This window comes from Centroberyx affinis, unplaced genomic scaffold (assembly GCF_046629955.1).
Source record: "Centroberyx affinis isolate AG114_WGS23_722 - 3 ecotype Tasmania unplaced genomic scaffold, CSIRO-AGI_Caff_v1 ptg003413l_1, whole genome shotgun sequence".
Taxonomy (NCBI): Eukaryota; Metazoa; Chordata; class Actinopteri; order Beryciformes; family Berycidae; genus Centroberyx; species Centroberyx affinis.
Genome location: NW_027281391.1, coordinates 116,068 through 143,553, shown reverse-complemented (window position 1 = coordinate 143,553; position 27,486 = coordinate 116,068). Strand labels below are relative to the sequence as shown.

Below are 27,486 nucleotides of genomic sequence, written 5' to 3'. Positions count from 1 at the left end.
GAAATGTCACAGCTATTCTCCAGTTTAGGACAATGATATGCGTTAGCGGCAACCTGGTCTTTGTAGCCAGCTGTGTAGGATCTCAGTTAAAACGCATGCATGTCTATATGCTGTTGTAGGTCTGCATGTTAATGTACAGAGTGGCTTAGTGTGTAGAGGATCATGTATGATTAATGTCTATTTCTCACTGTCTGAATAGAAACGCAGTTGGATGACACAAGCCTCATTGTATTTCTCCCTCTTTCGCCTTCTCTCTCTCTCTGTCTCCCCCTTCCCTCCCTCCCTCAGGGAGTCCCCGTGCCTCAGCCTCGGCCCTGCACTTCCCCTCCTCCTCTATCATCCAGCAGTCCAGCCCCTACTTCACCCACCCCACCATACGCTACCATCACCACCAGGACCCGCTCAAGGAGTTCGTGCAGTTCGTCTGCACCGACGGCGCGGGACAGCCCAGCGCGCAGGTGAGCGATCGGCGGGTTCGATGTGGAGGTGGGGGGTGTGGAGGTGGGGGGTGGTATCTGGTGTGAAGTGACATGTAAGAAAATGTGACGATACGAATATGCAACTTGTTTTGTCTGCAGTGGACATTAGTGAAAAAGAATGACATTAAGAGTAAATCATATATCTATATACAGCATGAATCAAATTCACATTTCAATTGTTAGAGAAAAACTAGCTGTGCAAACTCCACTGAACTCCATATTGTTAAGATGTGGTATGCATAAAAAGCCTGCAGTGCATGTCACAATTTATATTAGCTTGACATGTAGACTAGTATGCAGTTTGCGCACATCAAAACAAGGATTCTCATATGGATACACAGCTGTCATGTGTTTGCAAATAACCCTACTGTCCTTTTGCGATATTTCATCACTATATTTACACACATTCACTATTTCTAATATGTTCTCTGAAGGCTCTGAAGGTATTCTCACCCACTTTGAAAACTATAATCAAACCCTTTTTATGTCCTAATATCCTTAGTTCCCACAACTTCACACATTAAAGACACTGAAACACTGTAAAATGCATACACGCACATGCACACACACACACACACACACACAGACCCTTCTCATATTCCAGATTTTTCCCTCCTTTTTTAAGTTCTGTACATTGCACTATAATAACTCCCCCAGCGGACAACTCCATTTCTCTTTTCCCCGTTGTGTGTTGACAGTGTCCATCACTCTTTTTTCTGCTTCTTATTTGCCCCACTGTTTTTGACCACACTGTCTGAGATTTTTATTTATTTTAATTTTTTTTTCCAACTCTGAGTTTGGTGAGCTCCCTAGTCCCTGTGTGTGTGTGTGTGTGTGTGTGTGTGTGTCGGTGTGGGTGTGTGGGTGGGTGTGTGTGTGTGCGTTTCAGTTTGTCTGTGTGTACTTATGGGTGTGCTTGTGTGTATGCTGTTATATATGAGTGTGTCCTACCTTTGTATGTGACCGTGTGTGTGTATGTGTGAGCGAGTGTGTGTCTGGCCCCCCCTGTGCACTGTATGATCTCGGGGTGTGTCCTGCTCACCCTGTCTGTGTGGTCCGTCTGCAGCCTAATGGAGGTGGCCAGAGCAAAATGCCGGGCTCCTTCCTGCTGCCCCCGCCACCCCCGGTGGCGCGCCCTGTGCCCCTCCCCATGCCCGACTCTAAAACCATCAGCACGCCCACTGACGGCGGACTCAGCTCACCCGCATCTCCGTGTAAGTCACCCCCCACTCCCACTCCCCTCCACAAACCCCCCTCCCATCACTGCCCCAATCTCCCCACAGACTGAGGCCGGTCTAAACCAAACTAGGCTCCCGTAGGTTGGTTAGCTATTAGCTGGCAGCTAATGTGTCCTTTGTTTCCAAGCAAAACCAAACTGGGTATCCTAGGCTAGTACAGCTGTAGCCATTATAGAAGTCCCATTTTGTGCATGCAGTGCTTATAAGTATAAGTACAGGTTGGGGACTTCTACAATGGCTACCGCTGTAGTTTTCCATAGTTTGGCCCTTAGCTGATCGTCTGCTCCCAATAAGGTTCCAGTCCTCTCACTCCCAAACACTCAGCAGCCCCAGGAGCCTGACTCCTACAATCACCTTGTGTACTGTACTGTACCCCACTGTACTGTACCATACTGTACTGTACTAGCGTGATCCACTTCTGTCGAGGCAGAATACCACGCCTTTGCCAGACCAGAGATCCTCTTTCAAGCTCTTTTCTATTTCTTTCTCTCTCTCTGTCTTTCTCTCTTACTCTGAAGTTCACTCTCCCTTTCTCTCTTTATTTCTCTGCATACTTCCTCAGCCTCTGCCCCCCCACCCTCTCTCTCTTTCCCCAATCTCTTTTTATTCTCTCTCTTTCTCTCTCTGGTGTTGGGTTTCCTGCTAGCACCACAGGAGGCAGTGTAGTCTCTCTCCCTTCTTTTTGATGTGTTTTGTAGTTTGGGGGGAGCGGAGCAGAGCAGGGCCCTGTGCACGTTGCCTCTGTAGCCGCGAGCCTTTGATCAGCTCAGACTCTGCATGTCTGTCTGTGACAGCGGCAACACAATCTACCCCCTTCTCTCATTTCTTTTTTGCTTTCTTCTTTTCTTTATTTGATATATTCTCATATCCTCCTTTCTTTGTTTCTTTTTCTCTTTTATTCCTCTCTTTTTTCTTTTTAAGGGAACAAAATTAGGGCAGTTGGCGTGGACTCCAAAAAAAACATCATGCCCCACTTTACCCACCCAATCCCCTCGCCACTTTCACACAGATCTCACAACAATTAAAAATTGAGAACAACAAAAAACACGGAAATCACAAATATAACAACAACAACAACCCAATCTCTCCGAACATGAACGATAAAAACTAATCAAGCCTGTCTAATTAGCGCTGCACTGGGGGAGCGGGAGAGAGGAGTGTCATTGGGGAGCGGTGAGGCTTTGGTTGGTTCCACCCAGGCAGGTGCAGAGCGAGAGTCGGGCCATGGGAGAGGCACACCGAGACGGGGCACGGGACGGAGCAACCGGGGCGCCTTCTCCTCCTTTTTATTTTGACTTCTTCCTCCTCGTCCTGTCCTATCAACCTTTCCTCCCCTCCCCCCTTCCAACTCTCTCAGTTTAACAACTGTCACTCTATTATTTACTTATTTATTTATATGAACATCTATATAAATAAATATACTTCCCTCCCGTCTCTCTTTCTCACTCCGGTCAATGTCTTCACTGTATTTTTTTTTTCTTTTCCCCCCCTCTAATTTTGTCTCTGATTCTCAAGATAATGTAATTACAGTCATAAAAAACATACACATATGCATATGGTACACTCTCACCCTCACTCATGCACTATCAATTTCCAGTCCTGTCACTGTCACCCCCACACCCCCACACCCCCATCCCCTCAACCTCACTCAGTCATGCACAGCAACAGCTCTACTCAGCCGCCATATTGGAGTCCAGTGAGCACAACTGCCCTAAATTTGATCCTGTGGCATCACTGAACGGTGTCACACTGTAGGCAAGATGCTCCTCCTAACCTTGTACATCTAAATGGAGCATTGGCTACCACTGGTGATGGATACAGTTCCTCCATCGGTCACCCTATTATTATGTCTATAGTGAATCCCCAGTGGTTTTTTTATGATTACAGTGGCTACTTACCGAGGTCAGGGGCTGCTGAGGAGCGTCTGGGACTAACAGCAGAGCCGGATTTGAGGGAAACGGCATCTCCCATGTTAGCTCTAATTATTACATGCTGTACACCCCCTTGTCAACCGGATTTACATGGGCAACTGAGGGAAAATAACAATTAACCGGCCCACAACATGAACAAATCACCCATGCGATTAATAGGACGTCGGTATCCCTGACCCTGACTGTCTTTCCCCGACAGTTTATTTGACAGTGTCATGTAGTCATAGTATTCCTAAACACTTACTGAGTTAATATATAGTGAAATATACAGATAATAGTGCACCAAACCTTAATGCGAGCTCTGTGTATGTGTGTGTGTATGTGCATGTACACACTTGTCTCTCTCGTTTATAGCATACTCCACGCCAGGCTCCACAGCTCCCAACCGGTTTGTCGGCATCGGAGCACGGGACAACTTTCTGAATATCCCCCAGCAGACTCAGGTACCCCCGCCACCTCTCTGCTTTAATCTCCATCCACCCATCCATCCCTCCTCCTCCTCCTCCTCCTCCACCTGTCTTTTTATCTCCGTTCTTCTTTCCCCTCATTACACGCTGGGAGAGTGTCTCTGCATAGTACTGTAGGTGATGAAACTCGCTTTGCGGCGCATTGTTACCGTAGGTGTCGTCTTGTTTAAAGTAGCAAGTTTGTTTTTAGCTTGTCATTCAGCGCGAAGGCCATGATACAGAGGCGATATTTTGAGACAATGGATATTGGATCTGGATTGGCAACTGAGCTACAATCATAGCGACCCAAGTGTTTGATAGATGTTCATATGACAGCCTGCCCTAGTGTTGAAAAGCCGTGTAAATATCATGCCAAAATGAAAGCTGAGACAACGTTGTTAATCATCCCTAGCTGCTACCTGCATCGTTTTGTCAAATCGGGACTTAAATATCAGTCTGATATCAGTTCAAAACAGTCTACAGTCTGCTGTTTTAATATGATTTTTTACTGAGCATTTGACCATGTTGTATACAGATATTCTTCATCAGAACTGTTTGCAAAGTTGCCCATCTACAATGACTCAAAATGTTGCCCATGTATCAAGGCCTTTAGTTTGGATATTGGTTTACAGTGTCTGGACCACAGTAGTTTCCCCACAGTGGATGTAAGCCATGCCAGTTAGTTTCAGCTCCAGCAGTATTGATTTATCTCCGTTAGGCCCCACAGTGTGTATTAGTGCAGTGTGTGAGGCCAGTAGTAGGACTACATTGTGGTTTCAGCCTTGGCTGTGCTCTGCCACTGGGCTGCAGTGTCTTGGGCCTCCTCCATCACCAACACAACTTTTCTCATTAGGGGCTAACCGCACCTGCCTGCAGCCAACTCAGCTCTCCTGTCCTCCCCACACATGGAAGCAATCTGCATTCCTCCTCTGCACTGCTCTGCTCTGCTCGGCTGCTCGGCTCCCCCCATCCGTTAGCAGGGCCCTCTCTCTCTCTCTCTCTCGCTCTCTCTCTCTCTCCCTCTCCCTCTTTTTCCCTCTCCCTCTCCCCCTCCCCCTGCTGCTCCCTCTAGTATTCAAGCCCCCCACCTGCACCACTCTCCCACAGATGTAGCCCTGGCACCAAGGGGACATCCAAACACCATCCAAATGTGTGCAAGTGCATATGCACACACACACACACACACACACACACACACACACACACACAGACACTTCAACTTGGTGCCAAAGCTCTTGCCCCTCATTTTCTCCCCTAAAAAAAAAACAGGGTTTTTACAACAGCTTACATCTGTTCAAAACGTGTATTATCTCCTGCTATTGATTATTGAACATTATTGAAAAAAAGCCACTTTGAAAACTTGCTGCTGACTTTACAGCATACATAGCGAGAACCTGGGTGTCGTTATCAACTGCTCCCGGTGAGCTGAGCCTAGTAGGTCAGTAACAGCCCCAGCCCGAGTGAGTAACAGAGGTCTCTGCCTATCCTGCTGTTCTCTGGCATATGGAGAGGTTCAGACTATGGCCCTGCCAGCCTGCCTCACCGCCTGCTAGCCAGCTAGCCAAGACACAGGGGGAGAGAGAGAGAGAGAAAGAGTGTCTCCCCGACACTGGCAGGACGAGAAGGAGAGAAAAGCTGGTCTGAGGAGCTCTCTGGTGGTTAGACCTAAGCCGTGCAGCCAGGAAGAGAGAGGGAGTTGGGGAACATGTGTGAAAAAGTAAGAGGGAGCAAGAGAAAGGGAGGGAAAAAAGAGAGAGGGAGTTAGTCGAAGCTCGCTGCACTCCACAGTCACGTCCCGGCTGTCTGGTTGCCCGCAGCAACCAGACATGATGTCATAGGCAGTTGAACTTGGACTTGAAGGGGGGTAAGAGAGGAAGGGGGAGGGGGGGGGTCACTTTCCACTGCCAAGGATTACATTGGGAGAGCCGGGGAAAGAGAGAGAGAGAGAGAAGGGGAGAGGGAAAGAGAAGGGGGTTAGGGGAAGTCGGAGCCAGGAGGAGGAGTTATTTGCAAACACCAAAGAATCATGGGTAGGAACGAGGGAGGTAGAGGTGGCGGAGGACAGAAGGGACGATGTGAGGAGGAGGGGTGGGGTGGGGGGGGGTTAAAACTTTCTCTGGGTTTTGCTAGAATGGAGAGACAACAGAGAGTTCGCTGTTAAAGACGGGGCAATTCGCCGCACTTCCCCGGGCCGGGGCCTGTGGAATGTCAGCGAGGGCCAGGGCGGCCCGGCCTGTGCCAAGCCCTCCACTCTGCCCTCTTATCAAACCGAGAAACCGGATCCCCGGAGTAGCTGGCCTCAATGGCTTTACAGTGTAGCCTGAGACCACTCTGCCCACAGACCAGAGACATATTAGGAGGATCGCCTTACATGTAAACTGGTAGCGCATGACAGAGCAGTTATAGTCTCGTGTTTGCTTACTGGAGAGCCACTCAGACCGATAGGGAAACTGCCATCCCACTGTTATGTGCAGCTCTAAAATAACACGAGCGTGTTTTTAATGAGCAAAAAGCTGGAGTCAGCCCTCTTAAAACAGCAAGCGGTAAAGTTGAGGTAGTAACTTTGTCGGCGCTGTGTGGGACAGCTGAGCTCAGCAAGTACTGGAACAAGAGAAAACAAGTCATAGATGGCCACCTAGTGGATGTATGATTATCTCCAGCGATAGGAAATATGATGCTTCAAAATTCACTGCTATTCTATATTCATACTCATCTCTATCACCTCTACTTCCCTCATTCTTACCAATAATTCATTTGTGTGTTTGTGGGGGCGCGTGTGTGTGATTTTCTGTGAATTCATTGTCGGCCTTTTAGCCTTTTTGCAGTATGTTTCACTTTTTTTTATTTTGCACTTTCACATGCAACTCAATTCAAGACTGACCTGATCTGAAAGCAAATTTGTTGATGTTTAAAGATGAAACCGTATTAATTTTTCCTCTTTCTCTTCTTTTTGTCTTCCCACAGTCCTGGTTCCTCTGACAAGGCCTCTCTGAATCAACAGCTAAAATTGTGTCATGAAAATTGGAAACGGAAAGCAAACACACACATCACCGCTGATTAAGAACAGACTGCTGACACTAAAAGGTCTTTTCTCTCTCGCCGACACTATTCAAACTACTACTACTACAGAACCCCCCCGAGCCCATCCCGCCCCAAGAGGACTCCCAATTCAACACAATTTGAACAGGAACGTTCACCCCACCGCCCCCCCACCCCCCCCTCCCCCTTTTACGCAGGAGGCTTCAATGAGATCGAGTGGACAGGCTCAGAACGCAAGGACGAAGAGCGCGAAGAGGAAGATGATGAACTGTCTCACAAACACACCACGCAATGTCAGAAGGCAAAGCATAACACGGCAACCTGACAAATGACCAATTATACATTTGTTGTTTTTATTACTATTTTTTTTTTATTATTATTATTATTTTCTCCACAATGAAACTCCATGCATTGGCTGGGAGATCCAAGTACACAAAAAGAAACGAGAAATGGTAATGGTAGAGTCGGATGTGTTAAAAGTTGAAAAAAAAAAGATTTCCACCCAAATTGCACGCCCTCACATCTGTGTATTTCTCCAAGCACTTGTCCTCCAGGTGCACGGTCCCTGCCCCCGTTCCCCCCCCCACCGCCCACACCCCCCCACCCCCCACCCCGCCCACCCTCTCACCTGTAGCACAGTGCTAGCCAGCGGGGCCAGACCCGCACCCGCAGCCTCACGCCCGTGTCTGTCACCACACTCTACCGCTTGATTCGCTCAGCCCTGAACCTACTTCATTTTCTGATTGGCCAATCACGGTGACACCATCCGATGGTGTGACATATGCACTAAGTGGCTGGTCTTTGTTTACCTGTCAAAAGTTATCAGGGGCGTCCTGCTGCGAGAGAAGCGCTAGCCATGAGCTGAGAGCGAGCGAGCGAGTGAACGCGCGACAGACAGTCATAACACTAACACTAACTATGTGCTCTTTCGTCCCCTCACCTATGCACTATTGATTTTTTTAATAAGGGATGAACAGCATTGCACATCGATGGTCAGACAAGAGCGACTAAGAGAAGTGAGTCAGGGCTGGCTGGCACTACAGGGACGTGGCTGTGCTAACATTCAAGTCTAGGCCCTGACACTCGCAGCACACGCATGTGCACACACACACACGCACGCACGCGCTCTCACACACACACACCCACACACACACACGCAAACACACGCTTGAATACACACAGACCATCCTCTCCGGGATAAGTCTGCCACACAATCACTCATATTATCATCTTGTTATTATTCATAGGCATGGAATTTAATTTACAGTAATGCACACAAAGCATCAGCATCATATTATTAGCTTTCATTTTGTTTGTAGGTGTTTTCTTGCAATTTCTTTTGTTTGCCAGATTGGTTTTGGTTTTGTCTCACTCGGATTCTTTCATGTTTTAACCTTCTCCTGCATGTCATAACACTTTTTCATTAGTTTGCAGTAAGTATCACACTCAGATTTCATCTAACAGAACAATAACAGCAGTCTCTCAAATCTCTCACAAACGACAGCACAGTAACAGCAGTTCATCACGTACATCCCTTGCATTGCTTCACCCTGTACCCATAGTCCAGTCACAGAAGAACCCAGAGGAATACACACACACACACACACACACACACACACACACACATTTGCACCACAGCACCATATAAAAAAAGCACACTAACACCACCAACACACCCTGATATAAAGTAATAAAGGGAAGCCTTTATATTTGGTTCTCCAAACTGCCTTTGTTAATGGTTTTTCATTCACTTGAGATTTGTCATTTTAATTTGAGATATTTTTTTCTATGTAAATGTTCTCATGAAAATTGTTATTCGTATTATTTTCATCACGACACAACAATTCAACAACAACAACAACAAAAAAAGCCGACCTCACAAAATAACTGGACTGCCTAGCTGTTGGTTCTATTTTGCAGGGATAGTAAACAGGGCTGAGACCCTGCGCTCAGCCTCTCTAGTAACATTAGCTCTATGTACTAAAACCATATATCAAGACTATAACAATCTATGAAAGTGCCTCTATTCCCTTCATGCAATTAGTAATAAACTTGACTTCAGGTTCTGTTCCCACATATAAGCTAAAGCTACAGGGAATGGTAGCGTCGCTGCATGTGGAAACCATTGGCCTAGGACAGATCTTTATAGAGGACTGCAAACCTTTTTTTTTTGTAAAGACAGAGAGAGAGAGAGATCTTATACATATATATTTATGATATATGCTCCTTTTTAACTTTTACTAAATGAGCTGGTTGGCAGTCTAGTTATTTTCTGAACTCTCACCTCTCCTTCCCCCCCCCCCCCCTCACCCCGCCCCATCTCAGTAACATCACCTCACTGTTACCAGTACGATTCAACGACACACACGCCAACGCAATCCACAGCGCAGCATTCTAATACCTAGATGAACATGTCAAAAATCGACAGTAGATTTGAAGAAAAAAAAAAAAGTGTTTGTTTTTTGATGGAAAGTATTATTATTGAAAAATATGTGTCGATTGAGCCACGTGCAATGCATTGGGTAGATCATTGTGTTTGTCTGTTAGAGATTTTTAAGAAAGCTAAGAGAAAAGAGAAAAAAAAAATCTATTTGTTTCAAGTCCATAAGCTCCGGGACTCTAAACCAGAGGGCCATGAAAAATCCTAGTCTTTGTAAGTTGGGGGTATTTGTTTTTATTTCCTTTGTCTCTTTTTTAATGTTTTATGTGTAATCATTTGTTTATAAAAATGTGGGAGGGCTGAAGGAAAAAAAAAATTCTACACAACGTCAAAAAAAAAAAAAATCCTATATCACGAGATGAAACTGGTGCTTTTACACTATAAAGTACATTCAAAACTATTATAAATGAATGGTAATGAACAAAATAACAGACCATTTAGGAAACAGCATTATTCCTCTCTCTATTTGTATTCTTCTTCTATTTGTATCGAGTGGGGGGGAGGGGTTCCTATTCCTTAAGGTTGTGACACAAAAGGCATTTTGGTTCAACCTTTAGAAAAAAAGAAAAAAAAACTACAAAACCTATACTGTCAAGCCCACGAAACTCAATTCAGATACTGCCTAAAAAACTCACCAGCAAGAAACAACCCTCCCAATTCAAAATCCCATTCATTGTTTTTTATCTCATCCATTGGCATGAAACACACGACAAGGTCTCCCCCCCCCCCCCCCCCTGTACCGCGGGAGACGCTTCATATCCAGAAATCTTTTTTTTTTTTTTTTTTTATTCCCATGACGATCATCTTAATACGTTTCTGGAAACACCGGAGCTGGATAGCGAAGCTCGGCAGGTTGTGTTGAGACCCGCAGGCTCTCTCTCTCTCTCACACTGATTAACAGGAACGCAGAAGGGGAAAAAAAACAAAAAGCAAAAAAAAAAAAAGTAGCTTAGAATCAGGCAAAAATATGAGGACCTGGTCTGAACCATTTATGACAGCAAAGGTGAGCCTCTCCCCTGAACCCCCCCCCCCTCCCCGAACCCCCCTCTCTCCCCCTCCCCCCGTCCCCCCCCCCCTCCTCTGTAAATGACTCTTGAGTAGTGCTTGTGCTGTAGTGTATAGTTTCCCAGCAGTTAAAGGTTGTCCCTTAAAAGTGCCTTTTGTTCACAGACTCCATTTTGTAATCCAGATCGCGCCCCCCCCCTCTCCTTTCGAAGTGGCTCGAGGTAGCAGGTTGCCCCCGGGTGCCGTAAGGAGGCGAAAGGTCGTCCCACACACCCCCACCCCCCCACCCCTCCACCCAATCCCCCCAATTCAGCGCTTAGGGCCAACTTTCTTCCTCGTGCCCTCGAGAAAAGAATCCCCTCCATTGTACCTCCCCTATATCCTCTCTTCCTTTTCAAAGCCGTATATATATAGTACAAAAGGAAACTGGTGTGAATTAGTTCTTTACTTTTTATTGATAAATGATGAAAAAAAAAAAACGAAAAGGCAAAAAAACTTGTTCTCGTTCAGCTCTTGCTTTTTTCTTCCCCTCTGTCTCCTCTGTCTGTTTTCTCTCTTAGACACTGGAGTAGTCTGTAACTGTGTGTCCGTCGCTCTCTCCGTCTCTCTCTCTCTCTCTCTCTCTCTTTCTCTCTCTTTCTCTCTCTCTCTCTCTCTCTCCTCTCTCCGCCCTCTCCGCTGTTGGAAGGGTTAAAAAAATAATTGCAGAAAAACTTTTGTCTGAGCAGAATGCAGTTAGCTCACATGTTATTCTTGTCTGTATGCTTCACATTGTATTACCATACCCATCTCTTCAGCTTCTCCATTCAACAGCTAATGTAAGTGAACAAATTACGCTGACGGGCTTTTTTTCGGGGGTGTCCATGGGCGGGTTAAAGAAGGGACGACAGGGGTTTCAGGGGTTCGGGTCGAGGAGGTTGTGGGACAGGGAGGGCTGGACGAAATGCTTTGGGACGTTGGAATAGGGCTGCTTCGACAGGGTAAGAGTTTGCTATTTCTGTTTTACCTATTTATTTTTGGTTTTGTTTTCTTTTCTCCTTTTCATTTATTTTGTTTTGTTTCCTTTTTCATTTCGATTTCCTTTTTAATATTTTTGCTATCAGGGTATGCTGTCGTTGAGGCTCTCTTCGAGGGAAAGCCTTGGACTGTAAATGAAACGCTACAAGCACCTTATAACCGGATTCGTCCCGCATGAGGCTGAGAAAAGGGTTTTTTTTGCGTTCCCCAGTCCCATATCCATTCAAGTCAATCTTTTAAACTGAAGTATTATTGTAATGTTGGGTTTTATACAATGAAACCCTCAGCAGTATTAGCCATTGACAACACACACCAACCGGCTAGGAAAAAAAAGCCAGCAGGAACCTGATCTCAGACTCTCGGACTCTCGAGGGTTCAGGGAAGTCCTCCCAGTTTTCCCCTTTATCCCTCACCTCATGCTGGGCTATCTGCGTCTCTGTTCTGTTGTTTATTTTGTTCTTTTTTTCCTCCTCCTTCTTCTTCTTATTACGCGTGTATGGTTAGTGGTGTAATAGGCAGCACCCTTAGGCCCCCTGACTCCCAGCTCTCCAACGCCTCTGTCTGTGCCCTCAGTGCAGCACCCCATGTCTTTGTGAGAACACCCCCAGAGCTCTAGGTGAAATGCATGTGTTAATTACAGTTTCTTTTCCATAAGAAGAAAAACACAGTTTGAGAAGAGCAGCACCTGATTGAATAAAAAGGATGTTCTTGACTGTACCACCTTGCCGTGCCGTGTCCTTCTTTCTGATGAACAAGAGGCACTTCAGCTGCCTGGTGTCCCGCCAGAATCACCACGACACTTATGCAAATTAGGTTATTAATTAGCTAATGAATGCATTATTAATTATTAAATATTTCTATGTCATCATACTTGGCTTCACATAACATATGGGTATTAACATGAACTCTAAAGCATTAAGGAGTTACAGAAGTCTCAAGAAAATAATTTGTCCTCATTAATATGCAAATTTGTGCAGCAAGGTGCTCCAAAATCTAATGCCATTTCACTCTTTCCATAGTCCTTTCTGGTGGCTTTTCTAACTTCACCCTCCATACCCACAAGAAGTTCATCAGCCTGAGAAAGACAGACAGAAAATATTGTGTCATCGTACTTCCTACATTTTTAGTGCAGTGCTTCAAGCTTTTCAAGTTCGCTTTCAAGGAAAATTCATTTTGTTTTTGAGAGCCACGTACCAGATCCTGGAAGACGAGCATCACCACCGCTCCGGCAACCTCAGCGACGAAGATGATCAGGAAGATGATCCAAACTAAATGTTCAAAGTTTCAGCAACTTCCCCTCAGTTCAGAGCAATCACATCCATACCAGCAATGCATAAGAAAGCATTGATTGGTCTGGTGAAATAAAGATGAAAAATATGGTCATGAAGAGACTTTAATTGTTCAAGCTCACACTCACAATTATCAGCATTCGCATTTTCTATCCAAACTGCCTGACAGGTGGTTCTTTCTGCTTTCAGCAATCATAAGGTCAAGTTCATCTTTACTATCTCACAAGAAGAAAATTTACTTTGAACAGACCTCAAAACATTCTGACTAGCGTTAATGCCCAATTCGTATTACTGATTCTTACAGCTCACCTCCATGACACATCTCCCTGTGAGAAGAAGAACTCTGGTCTTGAATCACATCGATCGCTTTGTCAATGCGGCTTAGAATCCACATTGTACTGTCAAAATCACACGGAAATAGATCTCTCCACTGGCAAATACAGAAGGTGAGGAGCGCTGCAGTGGGAATTAATTCAGCAGGAAACAACAGAAATTGGGAAAAATATGTATGCAATGAACGATAATCGAAAAAGTCCAAGGCACTCCATCCGTTTCTAAAAGTTCTTTGAGTTAGTTCATGGCATGTTCATGGCAGTTGGTCATATAGGAAATAGCCATGTAGGAAATGCATGCATCCGCCATGAGAACACTGAATAGATATCTAACCTGACAGCATCCTTTGGGTTCATCTTTAAACTTGCTGTCCCAGACAAATACAGACTTAAAGAAATGCAGCATAGTCGCAGCTACAATGCATTTGCAGTTACAAGGACAGTTAGAGAAACCACTGTATCAGGATCATCAGGTATGTGAGGCAGTAGACCACACACACACACACACACACACACTGACATATGGACTGACCCTGCTACTCTGCACACGGACACTGATATAAATTATTCAGACCATCAACTATCTGCACTGTGCACATCTGTGACTAAACTGCTGCTACATCGAAGCCAATGCTGCAACACTGGACCATTTCTCTGGCTTGGAATATAAGCTTAGTGTTGATGTTCAGTCTGCTGTCATACATTATGTCTTGAGCTCCTGCACACGCTGTGCCAATCCTGTGTTGTGTAACTGTCTTGTAATGTGTCAGCACCAATTAACCGGGTCAAATTCCTTGTGCGCACATTGCACATTGTGATTTAAAGGTTCTGATCACGAGACCAGACCATATGAAATACTGACAGCATGTCTTCCTATTCCCCAGTGCAGTTTCATTAGCTGTCCCTTGTTTACTTTAGTTTAAGGTGTCAACCCTATTAACTTTGCTAAGTGTGCTACTGGCTGCCACACCTGCAGCAACACACAGAACAAAGACCCAGAAACACACAGGCTGTTGTGGGCTGGGTGGAAATAAAATAAGATACAAAAATGAGAAATAGCACAACAGTCTGTTCAGGCTTGAAGGGCCTGTTGCTTCAGAAATATCAGAACTCTGAGTTGACTCTGAGTTGACTGCACAGCAACTAGACAAAGTGCTAAATACAAGTGGGAGTTTACTGTTACCAAGTGCCGAGAGGCCTGTTGCCTAGTGTGATTACTTTTCAAAATTCCTCTTCACCTTCAGCAGTCTGGCACAGAGTCAGAAACCCTCAAAATATTTGTATGACTCTTACTGATAGAACAATGCAACTTGTGGATGAAAGTGGAAATTTCAATACCAACTCTAGCTATTTTGCGGAAACCAAATGACATAATCCAGAAATGTTTATAATGTTTCAGTGCTTGCTTGTCTTGTATGATTGTTTAAATTCATACTGCTTTTCATTTTATTGCTGTATTTTTGTAGATTGGATGACATGAAAGGATATGTACAAAACTCATCAAAAATGAAAAGCAGACTTTTAATTTCTCCCCGGGAGTCCAAGCATTCTGGGGAAATGTCCATTCAAAGATTATTTTGATGGTATTTCTGCATCATTAGACACATTAGTTCACAGTGGAAAGAGACAGAAAAGTTGGGAGAAGAGGGGGATGACAAGCACAAAATGACAATTTATAGGTTCTGTGTGTGAAAGGGGCTACAGTCTAGTCTAGTCTAGTCTAGTCTAGTCTAGTCTAGTCTAGTCTAGTCTGGTCTGGTCTAGTCTAGTCTAGTCTTGTTTTGTTTTATTTATACTGTATAGGCCTTCATCACAGTCAAGTCTCAAAGGGCTTTACATACCATCATATACCATACTACATCATACATATACATACTACATATATATATGTGTGTGTGTGTGTATATATATGTGTGTGTATATATACATACATACATATACACATATCATATACATTCTACATCATATTACATCATATAGTACATGCTATACATCATATACTGTAGTAGATCATATGTATCACCATACTACACACAAACACTCTCAGGCCTATGGGCAATTTAGAGTCTTCAATTCATCTGACCTGCATAATTTGGACTGTGGAAAGAAACTGGAGCACCATAGTAGTGACGGAAAACTCTCAACCCTGCATGTAGCAGTAAATAGGAACAACACATCTGAGTGTAACCGTCATCATCTGGTTAACATTGGAATAGCAGGGAGTTTCTGACCCAAATGCTGCATTGTCATACTGAGGCTTTCATCAAGAAAGAAGACTGGAGGTGGTCACATGGGTTTTTACAGTTTATATTGCTGCAGCAATGTAAAACCTGACTGACACACAAAGGGTGGGTCAGCACAGCCAGGGGTGCTGCAGCAGGCTCTCCAGGGTGGGGCGGCTTTTGGGATTTGGATCTGGAGAGAAAGACAGGAATCAAAGATGAATACATGAGGTGTGTATCAAAGGTGTGTGTGTGTGTGTGTATGTGTGTGTGTGTGTGTGTGTGTGTGTGTGTGTGTGTGTGTGTGCCTTACGCTGTGACAGCTCGCCCATGATGACAGGTCGTTTAAAGAGGATCCCCATGGTGGAGCTGAAGGGGAAGTACCCGGTCAAGGCGCCGTAGAGCAAGACTCCGAGCTGCCACACCGTGGTCGTAGCGGCGCTGTGGCACCTGCAGGCGTACCACTCAGGTGGGGTGTAGTCGACGGTGCCTAGAACACACAGACACACCGAGAGTGAGAGATGGAGGGAGGGAAAAAGATAGAGATAGAGAAAGAGCGAAGAACACGAACAGAAGCCGGGCAGCGTACCGAAGAAGCTCGTGCATAATCCTTCTTCCAGGAAGGAGCCGCAGCCGAAGTCGATCAGCCGAAGTCGATCAGCCTGAGTCGTGGAGTGCGGGAGCCAGTTTCCACAAGCAGGTTTTCAAACTTTATGTCTCCATGAGTGACGCCTTTGCCGTGGATCTCCAGCATCGCTTCAACCAGCTGCCTCAGGAGGATCTGAGAGAGAGAGAGAGAGGGAGGGAGGGAGAGGGGAGAGCTCAGAGGGAATGCTATCACAGCCTGGACTGCACTTCTACGGACACCACACACACACACACACACACACACACACACACACACACACCACCCAAACATCTATTCTTCCACGCTCCTACCTTGGCCTCGTGCTCCTGCAGGGAGCCACCGCTCTCCTTAACGTAATCAAACAGGTCCATGCAGGGCGCAGGTCTTTCCATGACCAAGATCAGCTCCTGGTCCAGTTCATAGTGGTCTAGCAGGGTCACAGCCGCGTTTTGGCCGGGTGATCCTGGTTCACCTCCGACTTTGTACAGCAGCAAGACCTCCAGGGGAAACGATCTGTCCGTTCAGACACTAAAAGACAGAGAAAACAAACAAGAAAAATTACCCTGAGCAGGCCGATAAAATGAAAAATTAAATCAGACTCTGAAATTGAGATGAACGTCCCGAATTTAAAGAAGATTACTACATATTATAATAAACATAAATATACTCTTGTATTTTCAGATCCTAGAAAACTGCTGTCAATTTAAGACTTGTGTTGGTGGCTTTAAGTCACCTAAAAGTAGATTTAGTGTCTGTTTAGCAGACCGCTTCATTATAGATTCCTCAGCTTGGACCAGGAAAGGTGGGAAAAAAATGCAACCGATGATATTTGATTAAATTCTTGATGAAACATACGACAAGAATTTCACTCAGTTATAAGCCGATTGTGAAAATGAGGATTTGGTCTTCACAAACCCCAGTTCTCAATATTTATTTAAGCCAATATACAGCCCATATGCCACATAATCATGCAAATGCTGGAAAATTGTGTTTTTCAGTGGAATGGGTCATGAAACAAATCAGGATTGTAGCCTAATTGAAACTTTTTTCTGTTGATAGGAAGAAAACTCACCACTGGTGTGCGGATCACTTGGTCCACTGCAATGTGTTTTATAGCCACCTACAGGACAGACATACAAATATATTGGCTTAGCACTTAATAAGGATATAGTGAGTGGTAAAATGTGTGTGTGTGTGTGTGGTTATGTAAGGCTTACAGGCAAGAAGTCCTCCTTACGGTATCCACGGTACACTGCTCCAAAGCCTCCTTCACCCAGGTGGCCCAGTTCTTCGTACTTTGCCCTAAATTCAGCTAAAACACACACAAACACACAAAACTAATCTTCTTATCATTCTCTTTCATGTCTGTCTGTCTATCTATCTATCTATCTATCTATCTATGTCAGCTGACCTTTGCTGCAGGTTTTGCTAGTCTTGGTCTGGAGGAGGTTTACCAAGTCGCGGGTCAAATGGGTGCCAATGCAGTGCTGGTTGTGCTGGGCTTCCCCACTTTTCTTCTTGGCTCCTTCCTCCTCTTGGCTGCACTTACGGCTGGCCTTCCTCTTACTCCTCCTCTTCCTCTCCGCTCCAGCCTCCTGCACCGGGAGCTTGCTGGGTTCGCTGTGCCTTACAGCTCGGCCTATGAACAGGGAAAGGCCATGCATGGAGCCATTAGCTTGTTTGCTGCATGTGATGAATAGCTGTAATATTGTATGATGTGGTCTTTCTGTGGTGAGGACACAGACCCAGATCACAAACAACAGAATCACAGCTATAACTAAGGGACTAACCTGTAATTCTCACATAGGTTAATGCCCATCCTGCCTGATAAATTGTGTGGATCAACATAGGTACTGCAGATGTTTGCTGGATTTCAGACTCACCTGGGTCTCTCCTGGATGTGAGAGCGCACAGAGACTTAGTCTGCAGCACAGACTCAGGGCCATGATGTGGCGGAGGCATGTTTACAGTTTGAACTGAATCTGAATCACCAAAGCTGAAATATTTCTCTTCAAAAGTCTCAGTGTTGTTGGGTGTGTTGTCTTTTGATGTGTCTTCTCTGTTGTGGCTGGTACTGGTGCCAGAATCTACTGACTAGGATTCTGTGGTTAATTGTGATGTCACAGAGTTGACAGAATGCTCAATCAGTCCAGCAATCAAGTACATTGAAATAAAATTATAAAAAAAGCATTTAATCACAAAAAACAACATATAACTGTAATTATATTTTGTGTATGTGTTACGTGTGTGTGTGTGTGTGTGTGTGTGCATTTCTCTGTGTGCCTGCATGTACAAAGCATTTACATGGAATGGATCACATGCAGCACTCTGGTCAGAGGAGAAAATCAATCAACTTGGAAATAAAAGAAAAAGTCAAGATATGTGTGATATTTATTATTTCAATATCAGACATACAAAAATAAATGCATCATATTACTGCAGTGAGGGTGAGGGATGATTGTGCAGTATGCAACGCTTTCTGACACAAGTTATGCAGATCCTTCTCCACACTGTGCATCATTACACTTTATCATCTTCAGTTTGCAGCACAAACAAACACAGCTATCATAAAACATCATAAATACATCACAGAATAAATGTGTACAGACACAGCGCTGAGGCTAAGAAAACACACATTCACCTCCTTTGATTTTTAATGCTCAACATTCCAACAACACAAAAGGTTTTGGGTATATTCTGAATCACCAAAAAGTGAATTGACCCGAACCCTTATGCATAGAGAACAGGCTCCAAACATTTTCCCACCAGTTACTATGTTGTGATCCTGACCCAGGACAAACAGCACACATCATGCCTTGCTGCCAATCTGCTTGTAGAGGACCATTGAAACCACCATGGCTGCAATCTGTAACGACAACAGGTCACATGATCACTAAGCGTTCTACACAACAAGCTGAGATAAAGCCTGCAGGTTATTTATCGTTGATTTACAATGTTGTGAAAGGACTGGGCACTTACATGGCTTATCCTTCCTATGATATGTCAAAACTGACCCATTTTCATGTTTATTATGTAATAAATGCATCATTATTTTTTATATAAGGCATAGGGCGTCATGATAGCGTCAGCACAGGGTTTACAAGCTCATAAAATCCTATTATCACTGTATTGATTTCTGTCATATTTTGTGACAACAATATTGACTGTGATTTGACTAGAATATTGGTGGTTGAACTTATTTTGAGGGAGAGAAGAACAGGCTTGCAGAGTCTCTCTCTCAAACACACACACACACACACACACACACACACACAAACAGTTTCTCGCTCTGCTATCTTTTCTCCCCATCATTGAAATATTCCCACATACTGTGATTACCAGAGCTAGTGTTTTTTTCTCACAAAGAAAAGAGAGAGCATGGCCTTGTGGGTTCACACAGTTATCCCGCTGTGTTCAGGCACAGAAGTACAGCTTGTTCAGGGCCTTGTCTGCATTTTCCTCTGCAGAAGCGTCAGACAGCTTCCAAATAGCGGCTCATTGGCCAAGAGAGCTCCTTGATCATGATATACTGACATAGAGAGGAGAGAGGAGGATAACACTGAATAGAGATCTGAGACTCTGAAGAAGAGTTTGATCCTGACTATGATGGAACTTGAAGCTTTCTCTGATAGGGAAAGCCCCTGGCGTGACATTAAAAAAACACAATCCATTGGTCATATTAAGACAGTAATATGACCATATTATGATCATATTAAGAAGCAAGGAAACTGACAATCTTAACAAAATTAGTCAAAATTTCCCAAATAAACGATAAACCGTAACCTAAAGGTCATTTGTGACTAAGAACATAGAACATAGTCTAGTAGCGGTCTGCTACAGTCTAATAAGATATTGGTTTTATGTCTAATTATGTGTTTTAATTGAACGGCAGTGGTATATTGTGAGGAAAAATGCAAACATATGAGTTATATATGAGTAAGAAGCTATTCTTATTGGGTAATGATAGATGTGTTATGATGTTTTGTATATAATCAGTTTCAGCATTGGATTTACCAGGATCATATATTCAGGTAATTATTTTTTAATAGGAAATCAGGCGTCAAATTTCACTCATGAGCATAAAGGATGTAACCTAGATTTGCTGACAACATGAGGGATAAAACAAGTATAGAGCGACAAGTTGAAGATATTTCATTCAGGTTTCATTCTATCAAAGGAGCTGTGTAGTCACATACACAGACTACTGTATGAAGTGGGTTGAGAACCTTAAAGAACCCTTGGCGGGGATCACAGCATCAACATGTACAAAGTTTAAGTATCAAATTCATTGGCATTTTATCATGCTGCAAGACACTTTAATTTAATATAAGACACCACACACAAGACAATGAAAGACGATAACAAGAATTTTTGGTATCAAAAAAATGAAATCTGGTCTCAATCAAAGTGCATAAAAAGGTCATCGCATTCATCGTTGCATGTTCTAAAGAGGCCGACTACTCTGGTCTCAAGTTTGTCAGACTCTATATCTCTCTCTATCTATATATACTTACATATACACAGTATATATACACAGTACATTTTGATTATTGCTTATCAAGAGAAATTACTGTAAGTTGCTCTCTGATCTTGGCTTGGCGGATCTTGAAGGCAGCATGAAGTATGTGGTTGGAGTGTGCATGAACAAGGGGATAAGTTATCAATCCAGCTGCAAACGATGATTATGATAATGATAGAAATCTGGATTTACACTTTAAACACTTTAAACTTAACATCAAACAATGTGCAACTGTCCAAATACTACCTTAGAGTGTCTCAGTGCAGTAAAATGCAGTCAGGACTGTGTTTTCAAGTATCTAGCATATTTTGACCTACAGTATGTTTTCAGGTGACATATATGAGGCCCATCAGTGCCCCCTGTCCACTCCATCAGAGAGTTAGCAGCCATCAGTCATGTCCTTCTACTGACCGGCTGCTTCATCCTGTGGCCCCTGCAGCCCCAGATTTGCCTGTTGTCAGTGGTAACAGGGAGAGGGTTAGTGGCCTGGCCAGCCATGCTGCAACACAAATAACACTAGGACCAGTCTGTTAGCTACATTTTCAATTTGAAAGCTCATTTAAAAAGCTGTGATCGAGATGAGCCAAGTGGAAAAGGAATATCTACTGAAGGACTCTACATTGTCTACCTGGGGGCCATTTTGTGTCTGTGGTGCTGGGTCAGTTTCCTGGACCGGATGGCACTTCTCTTCAGGACCAGAGGGACTGTCCGCCTGTCCTTGGATCAGCAGAGGTTGAGGTTCAGCTTGAGGTTGCACAGAAGGTAGTGGTGGTTCAGCTGCAGCCTGGTTGTAGAGAGATTTGGTTTATGGATAGATCATTTTAGGGTCTCAAGCCAATATTGCTTGGGATGGTAAAGGAGCGAGAATTTACCTGGGTGCCAGGATTTGTCTCTTGGACTGGATAGTCCTCCTCATTAGACGAGTATGGCATGGCAGCTGGTTGAGGGGTCGGTGTAGGATGGGGGGGAGCAGACCTTTTGAGCGTGGCTGGGGGTAGGGGTGGTGGTGGTGGAGGGGCTGTAGCCTGGATGGGTGAAGATTGACAGTATTCATAGAATTCTGTTACATCACCACAAGGCCATCTTGATAGGAAAACAGGTGATTATAATAAATTAACAGGTGATTATAATCAAATGACAGTCTCAGCCAATGAGCTGTGTATATGGTAAAGCACCATATTGGTAGGAAATGAATGTGTCATCATGGGAATACTATGAATTAGGCTGCCACCTTTATGTCCTAATTATCTTGGCAAAGGTCCAGTCTAGTCTATTTACATAGCCCTTTATCACAAGCATGTCTCAAATGGCTTTACATAGCATCATATGCAGTACATGTCATATACATATAGCTACACATCATCATCATCAACAGTGGGACAGTCATTAACCGTCATTTGTGATCTATATTGCTGTACATAGCTATCAAGGACAAGTAGTAATCATAATAGTCAGATGAGTGATTAATTATAGTAAACGAGTCACATTAACAGAATTGTATAGTCTGGCTGTTGAAAATGGCATGTTCGTTAAAGTGGGGCATGCCCTACTCATTTCCATGTCATTTTGTTTATTCATCTCACCATTTTTCAGTTGGTTTTGTTTTTCGTCAGGTTTCACTTCCTTCAAAGAACACGGGACGGGACCTATGGACGGGACACAAACAGACTTCAGATGGTTGCCCTGGTTGTAGATTATAAGGTCAATTTTTCTCTAAATTTAACTAATATCAATATCACAAACACGCACCGATAAAAAGACTAGAATGACAAGTTGCTGTCAAAGGACAGAACTTCCTGACATGACGCCATTTCCTGCCTTGACTTTTTGTAAACAAAAGACGCCAACAGACGGACAGATATCAAATCACCTCGCTAAAAACTGTTGAAATCTGTGTCACCGCCTATTTTACCAGCCACTGCATAGCACAGCATTAGAAGTTTACTCCGCTCGACCTGTCAGTGAACGATATTGTTTTTCTTACCGATTCTCCGTCAAGCTTTTCACGGAATGACAACAAACTAGTCCGCTAACGTGAAGCTAGCCGAGGAGGGTTTTACGTTAGCTCGCGTATGCCACATCGTTCAAACGTTAGATAGCGCTGACACTAACCGTCACCCAAGCCAATTCAAGCGTCTATCCTGCCTGGGCTTTTCTAATGGTGGTCTCAGTTCAATGGGGAACTGCCTGTCTTCGCAAGGTGCCGACGACCTGTCTCTCCTGAATGAGTCCGAGGGAGCCAGTCTGCCCGGAGAGCCTCCGCCGCCTTACCAGGTGCGCTGCCGGGGCGGAATCAAAATCCGCCCCGGGGATTTCCCTGCATGTCATTAAGTTTGACAGCCTACTTAAATAACTGGAGGACTATTTATGGCCGTGACTCTAAACACTATTAATCTGTCATGGAGGTTTATCCTGTCTCCTAGGGCTGTTATTAATTGTCAGAAGTAACACTGTCAAAATAACAAGTGTCCAGTATTAAAATGGTATAAACCCCAGCTATAGGCACAGATTTAATGAGGCTGCATATTTATGAGAAGGATATTTTTTACCTATATTTATTCAGGAAAAGTCAAATGCCCAATACAACCACACTCCTCTACTATTGGCCATTGTGCATTAGGGGCAAAGTGCCTTTCTCAAGGGCACCTGGACAGTAGTTGTTGAGGGAGGGAGAGTTTCACTTTCATTGTCCCTGCCCACACTTTCCCAGCTAGTCCGGGGAGTCGAACCGAGGTCACAAGCCCATGTATCTAACCTCTAGGCTCCTGCCATCCCAAGTGAGCTGTCTGGTGCCCTTCAAATCCCCTTATAACTCTTCTATCTCTCGTCTCCTGCCCCTCTCTTTTCCCAGGAGCGTACCCAGCCGGTGCCCGTGTACCACCCCACCCCCGGTGAGAGCCGCCTGGCCAGCCAGCTGACCGAGGAGGAGCAGATCCGCATCGCCCAGCGCATCGGCCTCATCCAGCACCTGCCCAGAGGCATCTTCGACCCCGGCTCTGACCCCTCGGACAAGAAAGTGAAAGAGTGAGTAACCTAACCAATGGCACCATCATGTTAGTGTTAATATGAACAGGAGCAGAACTCCTCACACTTTAATGTTTAATGTGTATTTTTAAGATTTACTGTGTGTGATATCTTCTACTACTTGAATGTAACCCCAGAAATGCATGCACCCAATAGACAGTATTCACTTTAACAGCATTTTTAAATTTGGTCATAGGATTTTGGTCAACAAAGTAACAGTATACTATAATTTTATTTTGTTGATGACTATAATTTATAGTCATCAAAAATACTACACTTACTATATTAAATTATACTACAAAAATAAATGTTATACTATATCAAAAATGTATACTGCATCAGTTCTTTAACTGTAGATCAAAACAAGTACAGACCCTGTGCAGTCACATTGCACATTTGTGCTGATGAAATACACACTTACTTAATTATCAGTTTATAAATTATGAATTATTATGAATGTGATGTCAGCTGCTCTCTGGCTTGTTAGTAGATCAGCTGCCTACAGTAACATCAGGCTACCTCCCTTGTCAGTCAAAACTCCACTGAGTGAGTTAAAACTATTTTCAAGGGCAGTTATGATAATCGTCTTCTGCAAATTTCATTTTGTCAAATTTCCGTCAGTAAAAAACAAGAATAAAAATTATTTCTAATATCACGGTACACCATTTCTACTTGTCATATTCATCACTGGCTAAATCGAGCATTTTCATCAATGAGCATATTCATGAATTTCATAGCAATATTAATGCTTGTGGACATTTAACTTTAATTTTTTATTTATGTTTGAAGTTGAATAACAGAGACAAGAGGGCTTAATGCGTCTCTCTCCCCTAGGTGTGTGATCTGCATGATGGATTTTGAGTATGGGGATCCCATTCGGTTCTTGCCCTGTCTCCACATCTACCATGTGGACTGCATCGACCCCTGGCTGATGCGCTCCTTCACCTGCCCCTCCTGCATGGAGCCTGTCGATGCGGCCCTGCTGTCCACTTATGAAACCAACTGAGCAGCCCCTGCCGGCTGCTCCGGCCTAGAAATAAAATGCACCTTCTTAGCCCAAGCTGTCCTAGCTCTTCAGACAGGTAGCCAAGGAGAGGAGGCGTCATGCTGGGGAGAGTGTTTTAGGATGCATTCAGATGCTGAAAACAGTGCCCTATAGTACAATTTTAGGTGTGATATGGGCATGTTTGGGTTAGGAAAGTCTGCCTTTTACAGTAGGAGAACGTGCCAAATCAATACTAGATGAAGGAGATAGAAAGCTATACAATTAACAAGATATTACTGCTTACTGATTTCACTTTGGGATGACTGACAGTCCGTTATAGTTTGAGATTTTCATGGTAATTAAATGCATGTGACCAATGTCTTGTACTTCCCCTAAAATCAATCATCCCCCTTCCAGACCTAATGTGCAATATGTAATATTCATAGAGAAAGTGCAAGAAAGTTGCAGAAGGCAGAGTGCAGTTATTGTCCTTTTTATTCAAAGGCACCCATGGCCGTGAATGTCTCTAAAGCATAGGGCTCTTTACTGGAATGCAACTATCAAATCCAAGGACAGCCGTAGAAAAATAACCTACATTTTTCTGAAGAAAGATATGCTATGACTGAGGTCCCATTACCATTCATGTCTACACCAGCATGCAGAAAAATGGCGTCATTTCTAGCTTTTGAAGAGATTTTAGATTGATTTGTTGTTTTATGGGCTTGGGTTTTTGTTGTCTGTACTGTAGTTGCCCTTCTAAGCTGCTTTTATAAAGGTGGGTCTATTTTTTTTTGCCTTCCCTTAATATGGATCCTCTCCTTTGCTTTGCCTTGGGTTTGTGCTCTCTACTTTATTTTTAATGTCAGTCCTAAATGTGTGTGTGTGGGTGTTTACCGTCAGTGACATTTACAATGACAAATATGCTGTGCAATCCCCCTCAAAGCACCTTGGGAAACCCCTCATTTGCCACTCTGTAGCTTATAGACATTGTAGATGACTGTGTGTGTGTTGGTGTGTGTGTGTGTGTGTGTGTGTGTTTTTTAGAGGGAGGGTGGATAGAGATTGACATTACATTTTGAATTAATCCCGTCAGTTGAGGTAGACCTAGTTGTAGTAACTTCTGTTTTTCTAATGTGAAGCTGTTGGGTCTTGTTTTGTGTCGATGGCCTTCCTACAGCAAGTGAAACGTTTCCCGGGCTCTTGAGCCTGGGAAGACACAATGCTTTTAGCTTTTGGAATTAGTCTTGTACTATCTGATACTGGCTGAGCAATGTACAGCACAAACAACTGAAATTGTGAAAGAGAAGCTGCGGCAGTATAAGTGACGATAAGAGGACAGTTCTGATTTACTCGGGCTGCTGTGCCTTTTAAGGGTGAAGTAAGCCAACTCCTGTGAAGTACAATCATTTCTGATACATATGACATGTTCTTTTGTTTTGTTTTGTTTTGTTTTAGTTGTCCTCTAGGGGGAGACGGATAATTAGATACCGGCGGCACTGTGCTGATTTGTTTGTCACATATGAAGAAATAGGCCCAGGATAAAGCCAGACGTTTGCTCTGGCTGCTGATACAATCTTTCTGTCTTTTCTTTTGTAATGTGTGCAACCAGCCACAGCTTTTAGGAAAATCCTCAAACCACAATAAAAATGGATACCAAATTCTACATGAGTGTGATGTGTTGTGTGTCCTTACTGTATTAAAGGCATAGAAGTCACTGTAGATGAAAAGCAAAAGGATGTCTTTTTTTGAGTTGCAGTAGGTTTGATTAAATCTTTGTTTATCAACCTGGTGAAACTTTCTTCACCTCCAGGAAAGCTAGCATGAATTAAACTGCAAGTACCATTTTTTTTGCAATGAAATTATTGCAATCCTTTTACATACATTGTATTATTACAGCCGTGATGACCTCTAAATTACGTTCACGTCCACTTATTTGTAGGAAATCACAATGGGAAAGCTACAAAACAGAGGAAGCCTATTTTATTAATAGACTAGGGCCGGTGGGAAGATGAGCAAAATGTCAACCAGATGGATCCCAGCAATCAGCTAACAGAGTGTCATAAATATTAGGAAAAAATAGAATGACATGAGCCAGATAACCCAGAGAAACCAGAGTGCCAGCAACCAAACAACCAAGAGAAACCATGCAGCACAGCAGCAGGTAGACAACCAACATAGAAGATGATGTGAAAATAATCTAGACAGTGTGTGCGACCACACCCACCTGCTGCGTCCACATCGTTAGGGAGACATACAGTATGGAGAGAAGCAATACTTGACAAAATTGAGAGAAGAAGAGCGCAGCAATAAATGAATCTAAATCCTCAGGGTTGCTTGTAATATTGTTTGCAATAACAGGGCGTTTTGTAGTTTATTATGTTCTGATTCAAGACCCCAGCGGTCCCTTTTGTTCGTAATTACTCAATTTCATTTACAGAATGATCTCCCTATCATTCTGTTTTATTTTATTGTTGTATACCAGGGAGGCTTAAAGACAGTTTTTATTGTAGCAGTTGAATATCTTGTTGGGGCTGTTTGTTTTTGACCTTCGAATCAAAGTTTGTTAGAAAAAGTCAAACAGTCTCTGCAAGTGCAAATACTTGATGAGTACACAGCGCTCTTTGTTTGGTAGTTTTCACTCTCGTGTGCAAATGGGAGCGAGAACGTGCCTTAATACAATAAGAAAGAAAGGTATTCAGCAGCAACACAAGAGTGTAGTGAGCTCAGAGAGTGCAGTGTTGGTTTGGGAACCCAGTGCGGAAATGTATTCTGTTTCATACGATTTCTCAATTCACAAATTCTCATGTGACAACGCCCTCTGCCTTCGTTAAATGGCGTTAAATAGTGAGTGCACTTCTCTATTTTCATATACGCCCACGTCACAGTTCAGCT

The 27,486-nt window shown here is 43.7% G+C and overlaps 3 protein-coding genes and 1 long non-coding RNA gene across 10 annotated transcripts in view; 2 read left to right on the top strand and 2 right to left on the bottom strand.

The window, feature by feature from the left end:
- Positions 1 to 12,312, top strand: part of nfixa (nuclear factor I/Xa) — a 101,347-nt gene extending 89,035 nt beyond the window's left edge. For 4 of the 5 annotated variants that reach the window (XM_071539142.1, XM_071539144.1, XM_071539143.1 and 1 more), the window contains 4 exons: positions 289 to 458; positions 1,546 to 1,693; positions 4,003 to 4,091; positions 7,059 to 12,312. In XM_071539142.1, the coding sequence (XP_071395243.1) occupies positions 289 to 458; positions 1,546 to 1,693; positions 4,003 to 4,091; positions 7,059 to 7,073 (422 nt within the window). In that variant the 3' untranslated portion in view covers positions 7,074 to 12,312. The remainder of the gene's footprint in view (positions 1 to 288; positions 459 to 1,545; positions 1,694 to 4,002; positions 4,092 to 7,058) is intronic. The other variant, XM_071539145.1, reaches the window with a different exon arrangement.
- Positions 12,313 to 15,569: 3,257 nt separating this feature from the next.
- LOC139660878 (serine/threonine-protein kinase pim-2-like) lies at positions 15,570 to 18,028 on the bottom strand. The gene is made up of 8 exons (XM_071539138.1): positions 17,950 to 18,028; positions 17,478 to 17,705; positions 17,280 to 17,378; positions 17,150 to 17,186; positions 16,378 to 16,579; positions 16,087 to 16,219; positions 15,752 to 15,928; positions 15,570 to 15,631 (listed from the first exon to the last, which is right to left on the bottom strand). Exons 1-8 carry the CDS (start codon positions 18,026 to 18,028, stop codon positions 15,570 to 15,572), a joined length of 1,017 nt encoding a protein of 338 aa, XP_071395239.1.
- A 2,089-nt stretch (positions 18,029 to 20,117) lies between these two features.
- On the bottom strand, positions 20,118 to 22,812 carry LOC139660885 (uncharacterized). Of its 3 annotated transcripts, none has more exons than XR_011696574.1 (5): positions 22,698 to 22,812; positions 22,169 to 22,231; positions 21,458 to 21,610; positions 21,214 to 21,369; positions 20,118 to 21,036 (listed from the first exon to the last, which is right to left on the bottom strand). It is a non-coding gene; the product is annotated as an uncharacterized lncRNA (long non-coding RNA). The 3 variants fall into 3 exon arrangements; XR_011696572.1 differs by having other exon boundaries at positions 22,570 to 22,737; XR_011696573.1 differs by lacking the exon at positions 22,698 to 22,812 and adding an exon at positions 22,335 to 22,380.
- On the top strand, positions 22,725 to 26,245 carry rnf11a (ring finger protein 11a). The gene is made up of 3 exons (XM_071539150.1): positions 22,725 to 22,859; positions 23,437 to 23,609; positions 24,444 to 26,245. Exons 1-3 carry the CDS (start codon positions 22,761 to 22,763, stop codon positions 24,613 to 24,615), a joined length of 444 nt encoding a protein of 147 aa, XP_071395251.1. The 5' UTR covers positions 22,725 to 22,760; the 3' UTR covers positions 24,616 to 26,245.
- Positions 26,246 to 27,486: the final 1,241 nt, after the last annotated feature.

Bases quoted from the DNA above. Each gene is read 5' to 3' on its own strand.
- rnf11a (XM_071539150.1), top strand. From the start codon at position 22,761: ATGGGGAACTGCCTGTCTTCGCAAGGTGCCGACGACCTGTCTCTCCTG. The intron at 22,860-23,436 runs GTGCGCTGCCGG...CTCTTTTCCCAG, and splicing joins AGCCTCCGCCGCCTTACCAG to GAGCGTACCCAGCCGGTGCC. The intron at 23,610-24,443 runs GTGAGTAACCTA...TCTCTCCCCTAG, and splicing joins TCGGACAAGAAAGTGAAAGA to GTGTGTGATCTGCATGATGG.
- LOC139660878 (XM_071539138.1), bottom strand. From the start codon at position 18,028: ATGCCTCCGCCACATCATGGCCCTGAGTCTGTGCTGCAGACTAAGTCT. The intron at 16,580-17,149 runs GCACACCAGTGG...CTGAACGGACAG, and splicing joins TGCAGTGGACCAAGTGATCC to ATCGTTTCCCCTGGAGGTCT. The intron at 16,220-16,377 runs GTAGGAGCGTGG...TCTCTCTCTCAG, and splicing joins TGCAGGAGCACGAGGCCAAG to ATCCTCCTGAGGCAGCTGGT.